The 18,473-nt window shown below is 47.7% G+C and overlaps 2 protein-coding genes across 5 annotated transcripts; both read right to left on the bottom strand.

Annotated features, from left to right (window-relative positions):
- Positions 1-850: 850 nt before the first annotated feature.
- On the bottom strand, positions 851-15,158 carry NACA (nascent polypeptide associated complex subunit alpha). 4 transcript variants are annotated; one of them, XM_030822408.1, is made up of 8 exons: positions 13,198-15,158; positions 12,387-12,458; positions 3,044-3,129; positions 2,807-2,884; positions 1,988-2,134; positions 1,486-1,614; positions 1,210-1,332; positions 851-975 (listed from the first exon to the last, which is right to left on the bottom strand). In XM_030822408.1, exons 2-8 carry the CDS (start codon positions 12,454-12,456, stop codon positions 961-963), a joined length of 648 nt encoding a protein of 215 aa, XP_030678268.1. In that variant the 5' UTR covers positions 12,457-12,458; positions 13,198-15,158; the 3' UTR covers positions 851-960. The 4 variants fall into 4 exon arrangements, with proteins under 4 accessions (XP_030678268.1, XP_030678270.1, XP_030678266.1 ...); XM_030822410.1 differs by having other exon boundaries at positions 12,897-13,229; XM_030822406.1 differs by having other exon boundaries at positions 851-1,332; positions 13,198-13,490.
- On the bottom strand, positions 3,826-10,064 carry LOC115837250 (nascent polypeptide-associated complex subunit alpha, muscle-specific form-like). The gene has a single exon (XM_030822405.1). The coding sequence runs from the start codon at positions 9,453-9,455 to the stop codon at positions 4,503-4,505; it is 4,953 nt and encodes a 1,650-aa protein (XP_030678265.1). The 5' UTR covers positions 9,456-10,064; the 3' UTR covers positions 3,826-4,502.
- Positions 15,159-18,473: the final 3,315 nt, after the last annotated feature.

The following is an 18,473-nucleotide window of genomic DNA, read 5'->3' as shown; positions in this document are numbered from 1 at the left end:
TCAGTGAAGGGGCTGATTACTAGATACAGAAGAATCAGGATCTGCTAACAGTTAACATCTGGGAAAGAAAGTGGAAATGAGAAACCAATTTTTTTTTTTTGAGACAGTCTCTCACTCTGTCGCCCAGGCTGGAGTGCAGTGGTGTGATCTCAGGGATTACTCAGTGATCCTATTTTTTGTAGAGGCGGGGTTTTGCCATGTTTCCCAGGCTGGTGTCAACTTTCTGGGCTAAAGAGATCCACCTGCCTTGGCCTCCCAAAGTGTTGGGATTACAGGTGTGAGCCGTCGCACCTGGTCAGAAATGAGAAACTTTATAGTCAAGTTGTATTTCCTGAAGTTAAGAAGGTCCTAACAGCCTAGTATAGTAACTTCTTTTTTTTTTTTTTTTTTTTTTTGAGATGGAGTCTTGCTCTGTTGCCCAGGCTGGAGTGCAGTGGCGTGATCTGGGCTTACTGCAAGCTCTGCCTCCCAGGTTCACACCATTCTCCTGCCTCAGCCTCCCAAGCAGCTGGGACTACAGGTGCCTGCCACCACACCCGGCTAATTTTTTGTATTTTTAGTGGAGACGGGGTTTCACCGTGTTAGCCAGGATGGTCTCGATCTCCTGACCTCGTGATCTGCCCCCTCCTTGGCCTCCCAAAGTGCTGGGATTACAGGCGTGAGCCACCGCGCCTGGCTAGTAACTCCTTAAAAGAGGTATAAAGTCTGAGATTTTAAGTGGGAAATCTGTGGCACTAAACCTTATCAAATGAGGGAGGTCTTAGGAGTAATTAATACATTACTAGAACCTTTTAAAGTTTTTTTTTTTTTTTTTTTGGGGGAGGGGGTGGCGGGGAAGAGACCAGTCACCGAGTTCATCCAACAAGAAGCCATAACTTTATTTATGATAGAAACAGTACAAATTTCAAACCAAGCTGCAGCTACTCCTTTGAGACACCAAAAAAAGTTGCTTTCAGATGATTACATTGTTAATTCCTGTAACAGAGAAAAAGATAATTAGCGGTTCTTATAGGCAAATCAGGAGAATTCAGGTCACTAAAACTCTTACAGGCAAATCAGGAGAATTTAGGCCACTAAAACCTATACAGCAACTCAGAAGAGGCTCTGGAATGAGGTTCCCCAATTGGCTGATATTTAGCAAGAGAAAATAAAGTCACTCATAATTGGTCAGGGCAGAGGGAGTCAAGGAACAAAGGCTTGAACACTTACCATAATCGCATTTACAATATCATTACTGTTGTTCTTCAGGGCTCGGACTGCCTTTGCTCTCGACACATTTGCTTGTGACATGACCAGTTCTATGTCCTTAACTTCTACACCTGTTTCATCGACCTGAGAGAGGAGAGGGAAAAAGCAGTAAATTAAAGGCAAGAAAAATTTCAGCAGTTCTTTGGAGTCTCCTGAATCTAGTTTTTAATATAGCTCACCAACATGAACACATTGCTATATGGCGAGAGTTAAAGTATGACAGATTTCCTAGTATACCTCTTCCTCTTCACTCTCCTCTTGTACAGTTGGAGTCTGTGTGTTTTCTTGAATGTTTGAGACAGCTTCACCTTGAACTTTGAATTTCTCAGCAGCTGCTAGTTGTGCTTGCTGGGATAAATCTTCGATCTACAGGGTAGAAAATACAGATCCATGTGAGTAGATCAGCAGTCTTTGAAAAATAAATCATATAGTTTCACAACTCTCTCTGTAAACCCACTTCAGGTAACTTATTGTACAGCTTTAAACTGCTTGCCCTCACAGTAGAAAGAGTAGTTGTTTAGGTTTAGAGCAGTGGTTCTCAACTAGGGGGTAGTTAGGTCTCCCAGGAGATATATGGCAATGGAGTTTTTGGGTAATCAAAACTGGATGTGATGCTGCTAAGCATCCATAATGAACAGGACAGCCCTTCCATAACAGAGAACTATCTGATGCAAAATGTCAGCAGTGCTGAGGTTGAGAAACCCTGGTCTAGAACAATGCCCAAGAACAGTTTACTCACTTTGGCTTCCCCAAAAACTATGTAAGTATCCGAAGCAGGGCTCTTGTAGACATCTGGTTTTGTGATGACAAAGAGGATATTCTTAGATTTCCGGATAGTGACTCTAGTAACTCCTGTGACCTGTCGAAGACCCAGTTTGGACATAGCCTAAAAAAGAGAAAATAGTATCAGGTTTTCAACCTCGGGCAGCCTAAAGAAGCAAGGAACATAATACAACATCCAAAGCAAAGCCTTTCCCCAGGCTGAGAAAAGTTCATACAAGAATAGAGAATGGGTTTTCTGCCATAGTAACTTCTGTTACTTTATTTTTTATTTTTTGAAGGCAGGTCTTGCTCTGTCGCCCAGGCTGGAGTGCAGTGGTGCAATCTCGGCTCAATGTAACCTCCGTCTCCCAGGTTCAAGCAATTGCTGTGCCTCAGCCACCTTAGTAGCTGGGATTACAGGAGCGTACCACCATGCCCTGCTATATTTTTTTGGTATTTTTAGTAGAGATGGGGTTTCACCACGTTGGCCAGGCTGGTCTTGAACTCCTGACCTCAAGTGATCCACCCGCCTTGGCCTTCCAGAGTGCTGGGATAATAGGTGTGAGCCACCAACCCAGCTACTTCTGTTACTTTAAACAGGATTCTACCACTACTAAGAATTGGGCTCAGTGTATACTGCTTGGGTGACGGGTGCACCAAAATCTCAAAAATCACCACTAAAGAACTTACTTGTGTAACCAAAATACCACCTGTTCCCCAAAAACCTATGGAAATAAAGAGTTCCACTTTGTATAAAGGTGCTTCATAAGATCCTGAAATCCTTTTCAAATCTTACCTTCCGTGCCTTCTTTTCACTCCGACTCTGTTTTGCTTTACTGACTGGTTCTTCATCAATTTCAGCTGCTGCCGCCAGCTAAGATAAAACAGCTAGTAGTTAACCAGAATCTAAGATCTGGATAGCACAATCTCCTTGTGGGTTTTCCTTTATGAAGGTTCACAGTTCCAAATACAAAAGTTGCCCTGATCAACCCTGCTTCCTTGATCCAATACCAGTTAGTAAGAGAATACCCACCTGGGCTTGTTGTGTGGTTGCCTGGGTGGAATCCTGTTCTTCAAGCTCTGGTACTGATTCATCACTGTCAGATTCTGTTCCAGACCCTAAGATGAGAAACAACTTTTACTGCTTTATAGTAGAAATTATGAGAGAAGGTACTTCACCACAGCCTGCCCTGGACTAGAGGTCAATGCCTCATGCTAGACCTAAGAATGTTAAATGTAAACCAACTGGCTTGTGTGAAGCCAGCTTGATAGCCCCTAACTTAGTCACTAACTAGTGGGTACACATCTAGTAAAGACCCAGCCCTAACCCCAGAAATGAGGAGTAATCACTAGTAATAGCTGAGCAGTTTAATATACTGTAACTGCTTTCTTTCCCTCAAGGTCTTTGTTTCTTGGCACAGGCAAATAATGACTCTAAATTTTACCAGTAGTCCAATTATCCCTGTAAAGTTCTGTCAGAAGGTGCCCCCAGATACACTTAAGTGAAAAAAACCGAAATCACACCGTGGAGGCACAACAGGTTGGATGGTTTTCCCCTCAACATTTTTTTTTTTTTTTTTTTTTGAGATGGAGTCTCGCTCTGTCACCCAGGCTGGAGTGCAGTGGCGCGATCTCCGCTCACTGCAAGCTCCGCCTCCCGGGTTCACGCCATTCTCCTGCCTCAGCCTCTCCAAGTAGCTGGGACTACAGGCACCCGCCACCACACCTGGCTAATTTTTTTGTATTTTTAGTAGAGACGGAGTTTCACCGTGGTCTCAATCTCCCCTCCCTCGTGATCCACCCGCCCTTGCCTCCCAAAGTGCTGGGATTACAAGCGTGAGCCACCGCGCCCAGCCTCCCCTCAACTTTTAAACTGGGTTGGAGGAAGTCAAAAGCAGTCACGTACACATATTCAGCCTTATTTTCAAACCATTCACCCCAGCAATGTGATCTAATCAATATAATTAGAAGATTCTCAATGATGTTGACCTGTATCTCTAGTTTTTCCAAACATAATTCACATAAATTTCTTTCAATTCAAAGGCCAAGCATCAGTAAAGACTACTGAGGAAAAAAAGCATACACCTGCACCATTTTCAGGCTAGGAAAAACAGGTTTCTACATTTTTATGAAAAGGGAGTCCCTGGGCAACTGGTCATTACCAAGTCTAAGAATGGAAAAATAAATACAAACAGTTCAATTCTCCAATAATTTTAGCAAATCTCAGGCCCAGGGACAAGGTTAGTTAGTGATGTGGTAGGGATTAGAGCAAATTAAAAGGTCTGGCAGGTCTTGGTTTTCAATGTCAGATCAATTAGGTAAAATAGATGGTATGGCAGGCTCAGGGTAGTCCGGGCCACATTATACAAAAATGATACACAATGTACTATGTATCTATTTGAAGTAATGAAAACCAAGATTTGGTTTCATATTCCTAGAACTTTTGCATTTAAAATTATCATTCTATGTTCTACATCCAAACCCAAGCAGATTCACTGGAGAAAGCGGCGCATCACAGGGTTAGTATTGGTGGGTAGCCCCCAAGAGGGGTGTGGACGACAGACACACCATGCACACGGCAAACCAAGGCAAATACCCTTGTTGTTCTTCATAACAGGCTGCTTGGCAGAGGGGGTTGGGACAGGGATTCCAGCAGGTTTAGGGGTGGGCATGTTGACGAGGACCGACTGGAAAGGCACTCCCCCAGAGACTGGTTCCGGGGGAATCAGAGGCGGCAGCTCATCCTCATCAGCAGGGGCTAGGGGTTTAGAGGGTGATTCCAACACCAGCCCAGGTGAGGACGGCAGAAATTGCTGTTTAGGAGGCAGAGTGGGAACTGGGGAGGGAGCAAGAGGCAGAGAGACTGGTGGGGTGGGTGCTGGAGAGACAGATGCTGATTCAGGTTTAGGAAGGACCTTCTCAGAGGCAGCTGCTGTTAGAGGGGTGGATGCCTTAGACTCAGGAGGAGCCAAGGGGCCCTTTGGGGAATGAGAAGCATCTTTGCCTTTTGCTGTCTTTGAAGAGTCTTTCTGAACAGGGAGTAGAGGGGCTGGAGCCACTGTGGAAAGGGGTCCTTTAGAACCATTCTTAGCTGAGGGATCTGGGCATATAGGAGGTGAAGTAGCAGAACTCTTTTTGGTCTGTGGACCTTTCCGAGTGGGAGCTGTGATGACTGGCGTACTTTCTGGAGCTGGAGCAACAAGTACTTCTTTCAGAGCTGTGGGGCCTTTCTTTGCTGGAAGCCCTTTAGATGCTTGAGGAACAGTGGCCCCCATTTTACATGTGACAGAAACTGGGGAGGTAGGGGAGTCTTTGAGGGAGGAAGGAGTCACAGGTGGGGAAGTGGGAGTCCCTTTGGGGGCCGGAGTTGCTGGGGCCTTTTTGGGAGAGGAAGAAGTGGGAGCTTGTTTGGGGGCTGGGGGCTCCTTGGGGGAAGGAGGAGTCACTGCTGGGAGGGTGGGATCCCCTTTGCAGGATGGGGTAGCTGGGCCTCCTTTGGGGGCTGAAGTTGCTGGGGCCTTTTTGAGGGAGACAGGAGTCACTGCTGGGGGAGTGAGATCTCCTTTGGATGGGGTGGCTGTGCCTTCTCCAGTGACTGGAGTTGCTGGAGCCTTTTTGGGGGAGAGAGGAATCACTGCTGGGGAAGTGAGGTCCCCTTTGGGATATGGGATAACTGGTCCTCTTCTGGGGGAGGGAGGAGTCATAGCGGGACCTCCTTTGTGGGAGGGAGTTGCAGCTGGGGGAGTGGGGCCCTCTTTGGAGGATGGGGTAGTTGGGCCTCCTTTAGAGGAAGGAGTTGTAGCTGGGAGAGTGGGGGTCCCTTTAGCGGAGAGAGGAGTTGCAGCTGGGGGAGTGGGGGCCCCTTTGGGGGGCGAGGTAGCTGGGCCTCCTTTTGGAAAGGGAGGAGTTACAACTGGGGGATTGGGGGCCCCTTTGTGGGGTGGGGTAGCTGGACCTCCTTTTGGGGAGGGAGGAGTTACAGCTGGGGGAGTGGGGGCCCCTTTGGGGGGTAGGGTAGCTGGACCTCCTTTTGAGGAGGGAGGAGTTGCAGCTGGGGGAGTGGGGGCCCCTCTGGGGGATGGGGTAGCTGGACCTCCTTTTGGGGAGGGAGGAGTTGCAGCTGGGGGAGTGGGGGCCCCTTTGGGGGGTAGGGTAGCTGGACCTCCTTTTGGCGAGGGAGGAGTTGCAGCTGGGGGAGTGGGGGCCCTTTTGGGGAATGGGGTAGCTGCTGGACTTCCTTTTGGGGAGGGAGGAGTTGCAGCTCGTGGAGTGGGGGCCCCTTTGGGGGATGGGGTAGCTGGGCCTCCTTTTGGGGAGGGAGGAGTTGCAGCTGGGGGTGTTGGAGCATCTTTTGGGGAGGGAGGAGTTGCAGCTAGGGGAGTGGGATCCCCTTTGTGGGGTGGGGTAGCTGGGCCTCCTTTTCGGGAGGGAGGAGTTGCAGCTGGGGGTGTGGGGGCCCCTTTGGGGAATGGGGTAGCTACTGGACTTCCTTTTGGGGAGGGAGGAGTTGCAGCTGGGGGTGTTAGGACCCCTTTGGGGGATGGGGTAGCTGGACCTCCTTTTGGGGATGGAGGAGTTGCAGCTAGGGTTGTGGGGGTGCCTTTGGGGAATGGGGTAGCTGCTGGACTTCCTTTGGGGGAGGGAGGAGTTGCAGCTGGGGGTGTGGGGGCCCCTTTGGGGGATGGAGTAGCTGGACCTCCTTTGGGGGAGGGAGGAGTTGCAGCTGGGGGTGTGGGGGCCCCTTTGGGGGTTGGGGTAGCTGGGCCTCCTTTGGGGGCTGGAGTTGCTCGGGCCTTTTTGGGGGAGGAAGAAGTCATGGATAGAGGGGGAGCCTGTTTGGGTGCTGGGGTAGCTGGACCCTCTTTGGGGAAGGGCAGATCCACCGCTGAAGGAGTGGGGGTCTCTTTGGGAGACAGAGGAGTCACAGCTGAGGGAGTAGGGGCCCCTTTGGGGGATGGAGGAGTGGGAGAATGCTTCGTGGCTGGTGAGTCTTTAGAGCCTTGGAAAGAAAGACTATTCTCTGGAAGAAATGAAGCTTCAACTGGAGAAACAGGGGACGAGAGATTTCCAACAGGAGTATTAGGGCCAGCAGAACCCTTCTTGGTTGGAGGTCTTTTAGTCTGAGGAGACACACTAACCCCTAAAGGAGATGGGGAGTCAGCTAGGTAAGTCAGAGTTCCTTTGGAAGATGCAGTAGCAGAAGCACCAGAGTCCTCAGTTGGGCACTCTTTGGGAGAGGAAGCAAAAGGTGCCAATGCTGAAGTATGAGAAATACCTTCAACCTTTTTTGTACCTGGAGGAGTCCCAGCTGGGGGAAGAGAGGGTGAGGGCACAGACTTTGGGATTTCAGGGGCCAGCACTAAGGTAGCTAGAGGAGCAGAGGTATTCTGGGGGGATGGAGCCACAGGGCAATTTTCTGAAGCTGTAGGAACCAAGGGTAAAGTAGTAAGAGTACCTTCCTTAACTGGGTGGTTTTTAGGAGCTAAAGAGACAGTTCCTTCTAGAAAAGGGCTGGCTGTAGTTGTATAAGTTGAGGTACCTTTGGCAGTTGTGGGAGCCACCCCAGCAGGGTCAGCACTTTCCAAAGGAAATGCAGCCACTGTTGGGGTAATGAGAGAACTTTTGAGAAGCAGACCAGCAGGGTCTGGGCCTGCATAAGAATCTGTCTTGATTACAGAGGCCGAGGAGTTAACACCCAGGGGGGAGGTCATACTGCTTGCTGGCTTACGTATAGGGAGAGGCCCTCCAAGGCTTTTCTTTGCTAGGGTGGCTTCAGGAGAAAGAGGTATCTCTGGAGAAGAGGATGTACTTTGGAAAGAAGGGGAATTTTTAGGGGCTGCCTGGGCTAATGGTAATATAGTAGGGTCTTTCTTGGTGGTGAGTCCTGCTTGGGCTGGAGAGAAAGGGGCTCCTTCAGGAGAGGCAGGTACAGCTTGGAGGTCTTTTTGTGTTGGAAATTTAACCAATACTGAACTGGGGAGATTTTTGAGGTCTTCAGGGTCTGGCAGAGGAGGAGAGACTGGTATCCTCAGAGTGGTTGCTACTTGAGTAGAAGGCTCTTTGGGAGCCACAGGTGCCATAACCAAGGCAGCAGGGGAAGTTGGTTCTATATTACTTATGGGACCTGATGAAATTGGAGGAGAAACACAAGTAGCTACCTCAAAGGTAGTAGGTGCTGCAGCAATTGTACAGGGGTTAGTCACAAGTGGGGTGGTTCCAACAGAAGAAACGGGCATTTGGGCCACTAAAGGATAATGATGAGTGGCATTAGGAGAGCTTTTGAGAATGAGAGAGGTTGTAGGAGATAATGAAGAAGAGGTAGCTACATTTAAGGAGCCAGAAGGGCTGTAGGTTATGCTAGCGATGGTAGAGGGACCTTTGTCAACAGATGGAGCCACCACTGGAAAGGCAGCCACAGTAGCAGGAACTACCTCATTTCTGGAAGGAAGGGGAGGAATTACAGATCTCTGAGAAGGGTAAGAGGCCCCTGTGGAAGAATGATCTATAGAAATGGTCTTCACTGTAGGGTCTGACAAAGCACTAGGACCTGTTTGACCTAAAAGTTGGACAGAACCAAAAGAACTCTGATGTAAAGGTGCAAGATGAGAGCCCAGAGAAATGGGAAAATCTGGGGGGGTGTTGGGACCTGCAGTCTTTTGAGAAGAGGTCACCAAAGGAAGAGACTGAGTTGAAAGAGATAAGGCAGCAGGTAGACTAACAGGCCCCTTCAGGCTGAGGCTTCCTGGGTTTTGTGGAGAAATCAGAGCTGAGGAAATGGTGGTGTCTTTGACTTGAGGGGAAGCGATGGCTAGGGTAGTTGTGGGTGTTGTCTGAGGAAGGGAGGCCACTCCAGATTGAACAGAGGCCATGGGAGTCACACAGTGGTAAGGAACAGTACTGACTATACATGGAGGGCTGGGGGTGCCTTTTGGATTAGGGACTACCTCAGAGGGAACTTTAATAAGATTAGTCTTTGGTTCTGAGGGAGCAATGGCAGCTGACAGAGTTATCACTGATCCTGACTCAGCTACAGCCACTGAAGGAGGTGAAGTAAGAAAGTTAGGTGGAAAAGCAGAACTCTTCTGAACTGAGTGGGGAGCCAGGGCAACCAGAGCTAAGGGAGCTGAAGAGGACGGGGTCCCTTTCAGAGTTGGAGCTATCATGGGAGAGGCTAGAGCTAAGGCAGCTGGGGAGATGGGAGGCCCTATTAGGTTTGGTAGGAAGGTTGGGGCTTCAGGGGCAGTTCTCAAAGGTACGGCTGTTCCAGAGGATGACTGGGGAAAAGGAACTTCTAAAGGGGTCGAGGCAATAGTAGAGGGGGAAGGGAATGGGGCAGCCTGGTTAGCAGTTGAGAGAGGGCACTGTTGTGGGGCAGGAGAGCAAGGAGGGGGGAGGGTAGGTCCAGGCTGCCCTAAGGCAGCAGTGACACTCAAGGCTGAAGACATAGGTAGCACAGCTGGAGAAAGGCAAAAGGAGATAAAGAAAAGGGGGGGGGGAGGAGAAAAATGGTGAGTTATGCAGCCCAACTTGGTACAACATGCCTCCTAGGAAACACTGGAGTTTAAAATCTGACAGTCTAAGTCACCACGCAGGATTAGATAAAGGTGACAGGCAACAACAACCTTCCCCAAACATTTTTCAGTGGTCAAGTGAGAAGACATTCCTCTCCTAATTTCTCACACTTCCCCAAGTTCTACCAAAGTAAACCAACTATTTTAGGGTGAGGAGAAGAGTCTAAGAGCAGCCTATCTCTAAATGGGGAGCACAGTACCTTGGTAGGTTGGGAACAACATGCTTTCTATCCTTTCCCAGTTGTGCCCTCCCCTTACTTCTTGAAATGGACTGTATTCCCAAGTCTTTCTCACAGCCAATAGAATTCCCACTAGAAGAACAGCTGTGCTTCTCTGTCCACCCAAATATCATGAACTAACGGAAAAGATATCGAAAACTGGAACAAAGAAGGTAGTGGGCAGTGACGATGATGGGGAATCTGAACTGAGTAAGAAAACACACGCTTTTATACTTTCAGGCTTCCACTAGGCTAGGAATCATCTGACTCTCGCTTCTTTATACTTTACCAGTTTACTTACTCACAAAACCCAAACAAGAAAACCAACCACAAAAGGACTGTAATAGTCTCTATAAACCTTCCTAGGTGATGTTAATTCTTCAGACATCAGTCCAAGATGAATTAGACATGAATTAGACCTCCAGGCAGAGAGCTTACTCACAAGGGTAGGGACTGTATTATGAAACTGTAACTTAACTTGTTAAACCAGATTGTGGTGCTATTTTGGAAGAAAATTGGAGAGCCGGGAACAGTGGCTCATGCCTGTAATCCCAGCACTTTGGGATGCCTAGGAGGGCGGATCACGAGGTCAGGAGTTCCAGACGGACCTGACCAACATGGTGAAAACCCACCTCTACTAAAAATACAAAAATTAGCTGGGCGTGGTGGCGTGCACCTGTAATACCAGCTACTCAGGAGGCAGAGGCAGGAGAATGGCTTGAACCCAGGAGGCGGAGGTTGCAGTGAGCCGGGATCGTGCCACTGCATGCACTCCAGCCTGGGTGACAGGGCGAGACTCCGTCTCAAAAAAAAAAAAAAAAAAAAAACAAAAAACCAAAGAAGAAGAGAATTGGAGTGGCGAGAATACACTGGATCCCCACTCCTTAACTTGGAATTTAAGTGTTTCATTATGTCAAAATACACCAATGTTTGGCATGACAGTTAAGACAGTACCTCTGGCATTCGGGAGGTAACACAGAATTGGATCAACAAATGCTCAATGCTTAGAAGGGAATGCTGGGGGTGGGGGGGAAGCCCGAGGTACCAAAATTCAAATTCAAAATTCACTCAACCAATAATTCTGAAGTTCTTATGGCATCCTACCATGGAAAAGACAAGGTGGCTCAACCAGTTTTTCCTGGAGAGTGGGTAGGCCAAAGTCTAATGATTACAGGAAAACACTACCAAACATAATGAATCAGAATTAAAAACATGGAATATGTTTTCTTCTGACTGGACCTCAAAATGGAGTAAGGCCTCAAATACTTGCTTTGACACCATCAATGATCCCGATCCCTTCAGTTTCCTTCTTCATTCTAATAGACTATCATTTCAGACAAAATCCTGTGTATTTATCATCGGTACTTCCTTAATATAAGCCTACTATACAACTCAGACTATTCAGGAATACGTTTAATAGCATTAAGGGCTGTTTCAGAAGTAAATGCATTAGTTTTGAAGCTTGAATCAGATTATTCTAAATTCATCCGAATTTCAAATCTTCATATTTGTAAAATTAAGTTGTTCAATGACACAATCTCTAAAATCTCGTTTTGTACTGAAATTACAGAATCTTTAGAGAACAGTATTTTATTTTTTCCCTTCCTTAAGCCCCTTGTACTTCAAGAATTTCATATTGTTTATACTCCAGCTTAGAGCCCCCTATTCTCCTTTCTAGCAGCTGTATTAATCTCTTCAGCTGCTAAAATCAAACAGGTGGGAAGAAGCTTAATGCTTTCAACTATAAGCAACTCTACTGTAACTCCAAAAAGGGACAGGAATTAAATAACAAATGAAATTAAAAAAAATAATAAAAAGGTGAGAATGAAGATTACAGCCTGAAGATTTCCTTCATTTAACGCTGCACAACTGATTCAGAAAGGCTATCATTTTAAGAACTTTTCACTACCTCCTCCTAAGTTTTCTACAGAGATATGTTTTAACCAGAATTTAAAATTAGCCTTCACAGTCATCAATTTCAACGCTGAGGATAAAAGAAGGATTTATTTCAATCCTGGGTTTCACACAATGATGCAGGAACTATTCCAGCACACTAGAAGTATCTCAGCACCACCAACCCATAAACAAGTTATCCGACCTAGGACGACTCTGGGGCCCAGTAGGACACATTTACCACCAGCACACATCTCATCCAGACATGTGATAAAGGCACAATGCCAAGCTCTGCTAACTAAAACCTTGATGCAACTTGCTGGCTGGAGTTTCACAAATGCTCCGGGCTCCTTGGCCTGTGTCATCTGGTTCCAATAGGTAAGAATCACTGAGCCCCTTCCCTGTTGAGTTTTCCTATGTGAGGTGGGGGTTCCACAGGGGAGCTTCTTTTGAGGCAACAGGCATAACATAGAAAGCAAGCTGGGGTACTTTTAACGTCCGCTTATCTTAAAAATATTATTTTTACTCCAAATCCCTAGAGAACTATCTCCAGGATAGTAATTTTACGGTCTATCCTCCTTGGTAAAGCTGCAACCCCATCCTCTTACAAAGTATATTTCCCCTTGGTCATTTTGCCCACCAAATGGCCTTAGGGTCAATTTTAATTAATGGCAAGGGGGGTAGGGGAACCTACCTGTCTCAGCCTGGGGCTGCGGCAACTCCTGCTCTGTAGCAGGGACGGTTTCTGTGGCTTCGCCGGGCATTTCTGAAAGAAGGGAATAAAAAGGAGGCCTGAATTGATTGGGATACATTCACTTGCCCAACCCAGAGATAAGTATTCTTAAAAACTCCGAGGAGGGCTGTGAGAGAAAAATCGTGACGGTGTTCGGGGACAACCTTCCCCAAAGCTCCTGGGAATAAGAGGTAAATATGATGTGACCCTCACGCCTCTATCAAGGCCAGCAATTCCCACTGCATTCTCAACTCGAGGGAGAGGATCCCGGGCTGGCTCTCGATCATGGGAGACTTCAGACGCTACTGTGAACCCCTTCCACTCCTAATACTCACACTGGCTGGGCTGGGGCCTCCTGGACTACGTTTGCCGACTTTGGGGAACCAGGAGGGGAAAGACGGTGTTGTAAGTCCAACACTTGCTTGTCACAAGGAGAACGGTGTTAGAGGTTCTAAAGCTGTGACCCCTTACCGTTTTCTGGATCCTGTGAAGCAGTTCCCAAAACAAGAGGCACTCCTCTTCCGCCCTCAACACTGCAACTGCTCCCATCTCTGCAGGCTCGGATTCCGGGCCCGGCCCGCAGCCCTTCTACCCTGCTTTTGCCAGGACACCAACTGCAGACCCCATTTTGTCCGGAGGCCCAGGGGCGAGTAGGAACCCTGTGGCTCAGTAAAGCCTCCAACTCTCCTTAACTCTCAGTCCCCGGGGCAGCTTAGCCCGAAAGAAAGGCGGATGGTTGCGGATAGACAGTAACGGCACAGAAAGTACTTACTGTGCAGGGAACGCGGAACCAAGATGGCGGCAGAAAGAGAGCGAGCGAGAGCGTGACCCACGCCTGTTGCAGAAAGAAGCCTGGAGCGGAGGGGGTGGGACTAGGATCCGATTCCGGGTCAAGAGCTGCCGGCAGCCACTTCCTTTGACGAGTGACCGCCAGGCCGTTCCCACGGCGGGGGTGGTGACAAGGACTAAATAAGGGTAAGAATTCAGAACGGGACGCGCAGGCCTAGCAGGAGGTCTCTGCGCGGACCCACGCAGTCCTCAGAACGAAGCAGACTCCGCCCTCCGGTCCGCAAAGTGGCGACTGCGGTATTAAGTCGACCTCGCGATTTCTCAAATAGTGCAGGAAGATAAGACATTAAATAGCGAATGCTACAGAGACTTCATTCACAACATTGGAGGGTGGAAGTGACTTAGGCTAACCAATTATTTTTGGAACACATGATGTAAAAATTAACATTTAAAAGCTGCTGGGCCCTCCCCACCCCTCCCCCACCACCAACAAAAAAAAACAACCATTTTAAAACTTAAGAGATGTGATGGGTCACATATAACTTCAGATTTTAAATTTAATTCGATTTATTTTTCTTGTTCTGTTCAATGACTAGACTCAAACGATGTCACCAGATGACAGCAACTCATGAGTGTTAAACTCTCCGTAAAACAATGTTAGCTGTACCCCCGCCCCCCCAAAAAAAACACTGCTCGTAACCAAATTCTGTAATTATGTTCCAACCTTGTATGGATAACGTAATCCAGCTAAAAACTCCTCTGTCTGCCTAAATAAATGAAATCGTAACTTCTCTACTTCTGAAGGCTGACTCCATTCTTTGGAGTTGGTTTTCTGGTTGGTCCATCCTCACACTGCCCTTGAATAAACTCTTTAAATACATTCTGGCCCTTTTGATTGTTTTAGGTTCACGACAATTTAGGCCAATGTTGAAATTATAAAGCTGCAGATTCTCCTTCCCAGAAAAAAAGAACATAGGCACATATACAATTCCTTTGCTTGCTATTTTGGGCACTTCTTGGATATTCTTTTTTTTTTTTGAGAGAGTCGCTCTGTCGGCCAGGCTGGAGTGCAGTGGCAGGATCTCGGCTCACTGCAATCTCTGCCTCCCGGGCTCAAGCAGTTGTCCCGCCTGACTCCCGAGTAGCTGGGATTACAGGTGTGTGCCACCACCCCCGGGTAATTTTTGTATTTTTAGTAGAGACGGGTTTCACCATGTTGGCCAGGCTGGTCTTGAACTCCTGACCTCAGGTAATCCGCCTGCCTCGGCCTCCCAAAGTGTTGGGATTACAGGCGTGAGCCGCCATGCCCGGCCTGTTTGTTTTGTTTTTGAGACAGTCTCGCTCTTATTGCCCAGGCTGGGGTGCAAAGGCGCGATCTCGGCTCACCGCAACCTCCCCTTCCCGGGTCAAGCGATTTTCCTGCCTCAGCCTCCCGGGTAGCTGGGATTACAGGCATGCGCCACCACGCCAGGCTATTTTTTGTATTTTTAGTAGAGACGGGGTTTCTCCATGTTGGCCAGGCTGCTCTCCTCCTGACTTCAGGTGATCCGCCTGCCTCAGCCTCCCAAAGTGCTGGGATTACAGGCGTGAGCTACCGCCCCTGGCACTTCTTGGATATTCTAAGCTTATTCATTCTAGGTGTCTGGGACCCCACCTTAAACCATGCTTTGTACCACTGTATTTTTGAAAAGTAGAATGTAAAATCAGTGTTGTGTTAATGAAAAGGCTCCCATATCTTCCCACAGCCCTACAAAAGAACTCAACAAATATTTGCTGTACCTGAATTAGCTAAACCAGTCAACACTATTTTATTTATTTATTTTTTGAGGTGGAGTCTCGCTCTGTCGCCCAGGCTGGAGTGCAGTGGCGCGATCTCGGCTTACTGCAACCTCGGCCTCCCGGGTTCAAGGGATTCTCTTGTCTCAGCCTCCAGAGTAGCTGGGATTACAGGCACCCGCCACCCCGCCCGGACTCCTGACTGTAGGTTATCCGCCTGCCTCAGCCTCCCAAAGTGCTGGGATTACAGGTGTGAGCCACTATGCCTGGCCTGATTTAATAGCTTTAAGACGACTGTGGCCACCTTTTTTTTTTTTTTTTTTTTTTTTTGAGACGGAGTCTCGCTTTGTCACCCAGGCTGGAGTGCAGTGGCACGATCTCAGCTTACTGCAACCTCCGCCTCCCGGGTTCTGGCAATTCTCCTGTCACAAAAATTCTCCTGTTTCACCGTGTTGCCCGGGCTGGTCTCAAACTCCTGAGCTCAGGCAATCCACCCACTTCAGCCTCCCACAGTGCTAGGATTACAGGCATGAGCCACCGCACCTGGTGTGGCCGCCTTTTAAGGGAAGCAGTGAAAATTTAAAATGCTTTGAAAGCTACTTTAACATTTCTGAAATCCTTAGCATAGTGAAATGAGGATTAGGATTGGTGAATTAGAATTAAGTGAGATAGTGGGGTTTACCAGGAATGGGAAATTCTCAAATCCTCCTCAAATAGGAGAGGCAATATTGTGGAGTCATTAAAGACAGACTCTGAAATTAAGACTCCTTTGTCTGAATCTATTAGGTCAGTTTAGGCAATTAACCTATATATATATTCACCTCAGTTTCCTGATCTGTAAAATGGGAAAAATAGTAGCTACTTGGTAGGTTTGTAAGATTAAATTAGTCTGTGTATATATACACACACACACACTCACACTCTAATTGGAAGGAAAAAGAAACAGTCTATCTCATAAAATTATCCCATGTAATCTTTATATAAAACTTAAAAAGTTTGTTACTATTAAATTGTAGATATAATCAATTTCTACCTAATAAATACATGATCTGGAAGATTTTCAATGCAGTCCTTTAGTCCATTTACCTTCAGAAGGACCAGAAATAGCCAATCTCCTTAGACAAAACTACATATTGACAATTTTTCTTTCTTCCCCAGCAAGCCCACTTACTTTTTCCTCTCTCTGTAGTAATGACTACTAGCCAAGGAAGGATGTATTTTTTTTTTCCTTTTTTTTTTTTTGAGACAGGGTCTGGCTCTGTTGCCCAGGCTGGAGTACAGTGGGGTGATTATGGCTCACTGCAGCCTCCGCCTCCTGGGCTTAAACGATTCTCCCACCTCAGCCTCCCCAGTAGCTGGGACTACAGGCGCACGCCACCACACCCGGTTAATTTTTGTATTTTTTGTAGAGACGGGGTTTTGCCATGTTGCCCAGGCTGGTCTTGAACTCCTGGCCTCAAGTGATCTGCCCACTCGGCCTCCTAAAATGCTGGGATTACAGGTGTGAGCCACCAGACCCGGCTAGTGTTTTTCTTAAGTTGGCAATTTTGAAGATAGAAGCAATTTCTGTGCCCTTTTTTTTTTTTTTTTTTGAGACCGAGTCTCACTCTGTCGCCCAGGCTGGAGTGCAGTGGTGCAATCTCGGCTCACTGCAAGCTCCGCCTCCCGGGTTCACGCCATTCTCCTGCCTCAGCCTCCCGAGTAGCTGGGACTACAGGCGCCCGCCACCATGCCCGGCTAATTTTTTTGTATTTTTAGTAGAGACAGGGTTTCACCGTGGTCTCGATCTCCTGACCTCGTGATCCACCCGCCTCGGCCTCCCAAAGTGCTGGGATTACAAGCGTGAGCCACCACGCCCGGCATTCTGTGCCCCTTTGTTTCTACAGTTCTAATAAGTTACTGAATTGGCAAATCAAGAAAAGGGGAAGTCAGTAGTCCTTGGGTATATTTTTGCTGTCTTTAAGAACTAAACATTGGCTGGGCGCCGTGGCTCACACCTGTAATCTCAGCAGTTTGGGAGGCCAAGGCAGGTGAACTGCTTAACCCAGGAATTAGAGACCAGCCTGGGTAAGATGGCAAGACCCCGTCTCCACAACAAAATAAAACATAAGCCTGGCAAGGTGGCGCATACCTGTAGTCCCAGCTACTCCAGAAGCTGAGGCACAAGGATCCCTTGAGCCCAGGAGTTAAAGCACTTTAATGCTAGACATATTTATAAAACGACAATGAAAGCTTAAAACGTCTCTTTTTGAGGCCGGGTGCAGTGGCTCACGCCTGTAATCCCAGCACTTTGGGAGGCCGAGGCAGGTGGATCACGAAGTCAGGAGATCGAGACCATCCTGGCTAACATGGTGAAACCCCCATCTCTACTAAAAATACAAAAAATGAGCAGGGTATGATGGCACGCACCTGTAGTCCCAGCTACTTAGGAGGCTGAGACAGGAGAATGGCGTGAACCTGGGAGGCGGAGCTTGCAGTGAGCCGAGATGGCGCCACTGCACTCCAGCCTGGGCGGCAGAGCGAGACTGTCTCAAAAAAAAGTCTCTTTTTAAACGCATACCAGTCTTTCCATTCTCCTTCTGAGTTCTTTACTGATTAGTTCTGGACTAATGAGTCTCTAATAATTTTGTATTCTGGAGTTTTAATCGACCCACTGTTTCTAGAACCTGAAGACTTAATAACCTATAGTACACATAAGCTCAAATAATGAAGAATTTTTGGGCCAGGTGAGGTGGCTCACGCCCGGGAGGCCAAGGCAGGTGGATTGCCCGAGCTCAGGAGTTCGACACCAGCCTGGGCAACATGGTGAAAACCTGTCTCTACTAAAAATACAAAAAATCAGCCGGGTGTGGCGGTGTGCACCTGTAGTCCCAGCTACTTGGGAAGCTGAGGCAGGAGAACTGCTTGAAGCTGGGAGGTGGAGGTTGCAGGGAGGCAGATTGCCCCACTGCACTCCAGCCTGGACGACAGAGTGAGACTCTGGCTCAAAAACAAACAAATAAACGAAAAAACCAAACAACGAGGAATTTTCCTTTTTTTAAGACGGAGTTTCACTCTTATTGCCCAGGCTGGAGTGCAGTGGTGCAATCTCGGCTCACTGCAACCTCTGCCTCCCAGGTTCAAGTGGCTGGGATTATAGGCGTGCATCACCAGGTCTGTATTTTTAGTAGAGATGGAGTTTCACCATGCTGGTCAGGCTGGTCTGAAATTCCTGACCTCAAGTGATCCACCCGCCTCAGCCTCCCAAAGTGCTGGGATTATAGGTGTGAGCCACCGCACCCAGCAGGAATTTTCTTAAAATATAGGTCAAGGAATCAATGTGTTGACTGCATTATAGAGTCTGTTTCATATCAACCAGAAGATAAGAAAAGATTGATTGTAGAGGAAACAATGTTAAAGGAAATGCAAAGGAAGGAAAATTTTCATTGTCATTAAAAGCACCAGCCTGACAGCTTGCTTCTAGATGTTTCTCGGAAGACAGAA

Source organism: Nomascus leucogenys, chromosome 11 (assembly GCF_006542625.1).
Source record: "Nomascus leucogenys isolate Asia chromosome 11, Asia_NLE_v1, whole genome shotgun sequence".
Classification (NCBI taxonomy): Eukaryota; Metazoa; Chordata; class Mammalia; order Primates; family Hylobatidae; genus Nomascus; species Nomascus leucogenys.
Note: the sequence above shows the minus strand (reverse complement) of the source record. Positions and strands in the feature narration are given on the sequence as shown.

Bases quoted from the DNA above. Each gene is read 5' to 3' on its own strand.
- LOC115837250 (XM_030822405.1), bottom strand. From the start codon at position 9,455: ATGTCTTCAGCCTTGAGTGTCACTGCTGCCTTAGGGCAGCCTGGACCT.
- NACA (XM_030822406.1), bottom strand. From the start codon at position 12,456: ATGCCCGGCGAAGCCACAGAAACCGTCCCTGCTACAGAGCAGGAGTTG. The intron at 2,885-3,043 runs GTGGGTATTCTC...GTTTTATCTTAG, and splicing joins CAACCACACAACAAGCCCAG to CTGGCGGCAGCAGCTGAAAT. The intron at 1,333-1,485 runs GTATACTAGGAA...CTCCTCTCTCAG, and splicing joins AGGAGAGTGAAGAGGAAGAG to GTCGATGAAACAGGTGTAGA.